Source organism: Geotrypetes seraphini, chromosome 1 (genome assembly GCF_902459505.1).
Source record: "Geotrypetes seraphini chromosome 1, aGeoSer1.1, whole genome shotgun sequence".
NCBI classification, from domain to species: domain Eukaryota; kingdom Metazoa; phylum Chordata; class Amphibia; order Gymnophiona; family Dermophiidae; genus Geotrypetes; species Geotrypetes seraphini.
The window spans coordinates 267,270,797-267,276,796 of record NC_047084.1 but is presented as its reverse complement, the minus strand read 5'-3'; the positions used below and the strand labels follow the sequence as shown (position 1 = coordinate 267,276,796).

Genomic DNA, 6,000 nt, shown 5'->3' with positions numbered 1-6,000 from the left:
GCCATCGCCACCACTACCACCACCTGAAGGGACGAAAATTAGGATGTCCCAGACCCCTGGAAGAGTGGGATCTATTCACAGGCAATGATTCTGCACACTGGCCATAAGGTCATCCAGACCCTGGCCGAACAGCAGCTGTCCCTTAAAGGACAACCGGCTCAAGGTCACTTCAGAAAACGAATTGTCAGACCACTGCCGGATCCAGAACTTCCTGTCTCTGAAGTTTGAGGCTTCCTACAAAGTCCTGGTGGGTAGACAAAAATAACCCACTGGTCCCAGAATAAAGTAAGATTGTACAAGAATTACATGTTTCCACAAGAAAGGAAAAAAGGGTATCTCAATTTAAACAAATTTTTTTTACAAATTCATTTTTATGGAATGATGGTAAACTACTTAATCTGATAATTGATGTCTTTATTTCATTCCATAATTGTAAATATACATTAAATCTGATTTGCCAATAAAATATAATCTCAAAAGCAGTATCCTTTTTCCATTAAAATAGTGCCACTGAACACGAATACATGAATATAGGAAAAGAATACAGAAGCTATTTTGGTTCTAAATAACCAAACTCCATACTTTGTAGCTTAATCCTAATCTTAAACTGCTTGTTCTTTTACAGCTTTTTCTTTAGCTTTTTCTACTAGTATTTCTTCTTTTTGTAGCAAATTCATGATCTCAGCAACATGTTTAGTGGAGATGTTGATGTCTTCTTTATCAATCAGATCTAAAACCTGTAGAGAAACAGCAGAATAAGTTTTCTACTTGAAGCTAAAAATGTTATATTTGAATCATGTTTGGCCTGCTCTATAAACATTTCATGCTATACTAGAAACCTGAACCACCAAGTTAATTATTTGAAATTTATAACAATTTCAGAAAAAAGTAAAACAAAACTGCTAACTGAAATACAGTGGTTCTCAAACTTGGGCTGGGGCCTCAAATGGGGTCACATCATCAGTAAATAAGAGTCAAAGAAAAAAGGTCACTCCCTCTCCTTCTGTACCTCCACAGTATCCTCTTGTCAAGTAGTGGCAATCAGCATGGGGCACAAGAGTCCATGATTATTTATAGGCCTTACCCCCTTCCCCTCCTGTGTGTATGCTAGACTAGAAACCCTTGAGAGCATGTGTGGGAGTGGGACAAATCACTGTGGTCATGTTGACCCCCAACTCATTCTGCATATTGCTATTAATAAGAGCTGACTGCTAGGGTAAGTAGGTGTATTTTGTGAGGGCTATCCTGCTGTCCTCAGAAATAGCACAGTTACTTACCTGTAACAGGTGCTATCCAGGGATCCAGGCAGATATTCTCACAGATTGGTGACATCATCCACAGAGCCCAGTACAGACAGTGCAAAAGTGTACGGTCACTTTAACTTTCTAGAAGTTTCAAGACTGCCCATACCACGCATGCGTGAGTGCCTGCCCTCCCCTATCCCCATGCCTGCTAGCAGGACCATTAGTTCAGTAAACAAGCTAAGAAGCCAACTAGGGGAGGTGGGAGGGTTGTGAGAATATCGGCCTGCTGTCTGTGGATAACACATGTTACAGGTAAGTTTAACTGTGCTTTATCCTATGACATGCAGGCAGCATATTCTCATAGATGGTACTCCCTAGCTATTGTGAGTGGGATGGAGGGCAACTAAAATTCAATGCAAAGAAATGCAGAGTAATGCATTTGGGGATTAATAATAGGAAGGAACCATATATGCTGGGAGGAGAGAAGCTGATATGCACGGACGGGGAGAGGGACCTTGGGGTGATAGTGTCTGAAGATCTAAAGGTGAAAAAACAGTGTGACAAGGCAGTGGCTGCTGCCAGAAGGATGCTGGGCTGTATAAAGAGAGGCGTAGTCAGTAGAAGGAAGAAGGTGTTGATGCCCCTGTACAGGTCATTGGTAAGGCCCCACTTGGAATATTGTGTTCAATTTTGGAGACCGTATCTGGCGAAGGACGTAAGAAGACTTGAGGCGGTCCAGAGGAGGGCGACGAAAATGATAGGAGGCTTGCGCCAGAAGACGTATGAGGAGAGACTGGAAGCCCTGAATATGTATACCCTAGAGGAAACTAGAGACAGGGGAGATATGATTCAGACGTTCAAATACTTGAAGGGTATTAACGTAGAACAAAATCTTTTTCAGAGAAAGGAAAATGGTAAAACCAGAGGACATAATTTGAGGTTGAGGGGTGGTAGATTCAAGAACAATGTTAGGAAATTCTACTTTACGGAGAGGGTGGTGGATGCCTGGAATGCGCTCCCGAGAGAGGTGGTGGAGAGTAAAACTGTGACTGAGTTCAAAGAAGCGTGGGATGAACACAAAGAGTCTAGAATCAAAAAATAAGATTAAATATTGAACTAAGGCCAGTACTGGGCAGACTTGAACGGTTTGTGTCTGTATATGGCCGTTTGGTGGAGGATGGGCTGGGGAGGGCTTCAATGGCTGGGAGGGTATAGATGGGCTGGAGTAAGTCTTAACAGAGATTTCGGCAGTTGGAACCCAAGCACAGTACCGGGTAAAGCTTTGGATTCTTGCCCAGAAATAGCTAAGAAGAAAAAAAATTAAAAAATTTAAATTGAATCAGGTTGGGCAGACTGGATGGACCATTCGGGTCTTTATCTGCCATCATCTACTATGTTACTATGTTTAACTAAATAGAGAATAATTAATTTTTATTTATTTATTTTTTTATAGAATGGTTTGGCTGAACCGACTACCCTGTCTGGATTTGGTCTCCAGACAGAAATGGGATGTGAAAATATGGAGTAAAGATTTAAGATTCTGAATCATAAATGTGTACAATGGAAGAGAAATGATTAACTACTAAGGCTGCCACTGCTGTTATTTCATATGCTGGAGCAGTGTTGTCCAGTGGCAGCCTAGCCCGAGCATGATAAGCAGTTAGTTGACTATGGAGAGATTGATTTCTCGGTCAGCAAAGTTTCTAGTCTGTTGAGATTAAAGGACAGTAATAGACAAGTTGTAGTTTTGTAGTTCAATGTAGGCAGCAAGCCAAGGCAGGTTTACAGTCTAATAAGTGAAGTACAGTTCTCCCAGAAAGATAGTATGGTCTGGAGAAGAAGTTCGGTATCTCTACAGAGTGACTAAGATGAACATTCGAGGATACCTCTAGTAGGAAGTTGAGATGAGTGAGAAGAACTCTTATCTTGAGAAATGATGAGTAACGTGGATCATGTGTTAGAAATTGGATTTCACTGAATCGGTGCACAGAAGGGATTCAGAGGGAGAAGACTACTGTCTAAGTATTGTGCTGTAGAGATGAAGTCAGAAGTTCTTCAAATAGGGACTTCAACATGTGAAGATTACCTGTAGGTTTGAAACAACTGGAAGAGGTTGGATTGGAGGCTTTGACTTCAAGAGGCCCTTCATGAAGTGAGAAATTAATATATATCCAAAAACAACATCCAATGTTATTCAGCACTACCTACAGTACCTAAAGAAAAAGGATTAAAGACCTCAGTTTATAATAGGGGTTCCAAAAAACTTCCCACACTTCCTTTTTCTTTAGGTACTGTAGGTAGTGCTGAATAACACTGGATGTTGTTTTTGGATATATAGTATTTGGACATCCTTTCTTGTTAGTGAATGTTTTTGTGAGAAATTAATAGACAGGTATCCAGATGGTTGGTGCTAAAGGTAATTATATGGCACTTAAGACTTGAAATATAATGCTGAACTATACTGGTTAGAGACATAATTTCCTTATGAGATATTTTAGAGAAAAAGGAAAAAATCCTTGTTTGTCAGCATCAATTTTTTATAACGGCGACAAAGTTATTAAGGTACTAGAGGTTCTGTACATTTGAACCCATGACCTTTGGAACAGAGAAACAGTGCCTTTAACCACTGAGCCATAGGTGTTTCCCTGCAAGAACGTATGTGGATCCACAGACAGCAATCTGCCTGTTATGCAAAAAGAACATAAGAAGTTGCCTCCGCTGGGTCAGACCAGAGGTCCATCCGCCCAGCGGTCCGCTCCCGCGGCGGCCCATCAGGCCTATCACCTTTGCAGTGGTCCCTGAATATTCCTATAACCTACCTCTACTCCTATCTGTACCCCTCAATTCCCTTATCTTCTAGGAACCTAGCAAGTGAGTCAGTAAGAGCTTTAAACTTAAAGCAGAACTGTGCTGAGCTCATCATATATCCAGGAAAGAAAAGATCTATTCAAGAAGATCTGGTGATGGGAAGCAATTCCTTGTAAAGACAGTTCTAAAGGAATTCTGGAAGAGTCAGACATAGGTAAAGCCAAAGCAAAGACTGAAAGAAAGTTAAAAAGTCCAGTCTTTGAGAGTAAAAATAGGATGATCTTGGTATCGATCCGATGAAGACGATGAGGATCGATGAGTATCTCTTATTCACTTAAACACATGAGAAATGATGCAATGGAGAAGTGTGTGTTGATGAGAAGAACCAGTTCGATATAAGATCGATGTCTGGTCGATGGAAAGTGCCCAGAAAAGTCTATGAGTGGAAGCTCTGATGGATAGCTAACCCCAGTACTTAAGAGGTCTCGTGGTAAAAACTGCAGCAGGCCGGTACCAAGGGGATGTATGCTAGTCTCAGCATTGGATACCAAACTTACTTCTGTAGGACTCATGTAGGCTTGTCCTGAAACATATATTGGTATCAGTAAGCGAATATCTGGTACCATCGATGAAGAAGGTTGTCTCGATGCACATAGAAAACTGAAGAAACAGTGGTGTCATTGAGTGATCTGTATCAAATAACTGGATGCTGTTGCGACCTATGGCACCTTGAAGTATGCACCGGCACTAATGGCTAAACAGGCAATACCCTCGGTGCAACAGGTTGACTCAGAGTGGATTATTTCAATAAGGATACATACCGAATAGGAAAGTCAACCTGTGAAGCTGGAACGTAATGGCATTAATGCATGGTCTGCATGAAGATTCGATGCTGGTAAGACCTTCATCATCTTGAAGTATGCACCAGTACTAAAGGCTCCACAACCGGTACCATCGGTGCAGCAGGTTGTCCCAGACTGGTCGAACTCGATGCATACTATGAAGGAGGAGCGATGGTATTGTGTGGTTTGCATTGACTGACTCGATATGTATACCAGTACTATAAGCTCAACAGCCAGTAACAACAGTGCATCAGGTTGTCTCGGAATGGTCAAACTCTATGCACACCATTAAGGAGAGACAACCTGCGAAGCTGGGGAGCGACAGCATTGATGTGTGGTCTGCATCGATTTGACTCGATGCTGTAGAGACCTGAAGTATGCACCTGAAGGTTCAACAGCCAGCACCATCGATGCAGCAGGTTGTCTTGGTATGGATGACCTCGATGAGAATGCACAGACAACCTGCAAAGCTAGAAAGCAGTGGCGTTGTTGTTTGGTCTGCATTGAGGGATTTAATGCTGCAGAGGCTTGTGACTCTTGTTGGGAAGCGGATGGCCTCTTAGCTGGCTTCCCCAATTCCAGAATGTCCCCCATTGCCAATGTTGATGTTTTCGATGCCAAAGGCTGCGAAGACTTGGCACTGTACATGCTCGCCAAAGAACTGTTCTTGACAGAAAAAAAGGGCGCAGAAAAAAGAAATTATTTTAAAGGCGTAATTTAAAGAGGTGTAACAGAAGAAAGCTGCCATCCTCTGAAAAAGGCCAGCAACAAAAAAACCATAACTACCACTGCACAAGCCGTCGCCATGAATGGAAAAGGTCTTTGATGGAAAAGCTCTGTAACTTTACTTTCTTTTTTTTTTTTTTTGAAAACCTGTCAAAAATAAAATTGAATTAAGAACATAAGAATTGCCGCTGCTGGATCATACCAGTGGTCCATCCTGCTCAGCAGTCAGCTCACGTGGCGGCCCCTAGGTCAAGACCAGTGCTCCAAATGAGTCCAGTCTCACCAGTTTAGAGAGCTCAGTGAAAACAAACTTCTTTGCTTCATGGAAAATGAAAAACTGAGGGGCTCAGGCTGGCATCGGGCAGGAAGGCACTCGCACA

At 42.1% G+C, this 6,000-nt stretch overlaps 1 protein-coding gene across 3 annotated transcripts in view; it reads right to left on the bottom strand.

Annotated features, from left to right (window-relative positions):
* Nucleotides 1-397: 397 nt before the first annotated feature.
* Nucleotides 398-6,000, bottom strand: part of LETM1 (leucine zipper and EF-hand containing transmembrane protein 1) — a 251,235-nt gene continuing 245,632 nt past the window's right edge. For all 3 annotated transcript variants that reach the window (XM_033950993.1, XM_033951002.1, XM_033950987.1), the window contains exon 14: nucleotides 398-737. In XM_033950993.1, coding sequence (XP_033806884.1) covers nucleotides 603-737 — 135 coding nt within the window. In that variant the 3' untranslated portion in view covers nucleotides 398-602. The remainder of the gene's footprint in view (nucleotides 738-6,000) is intronic.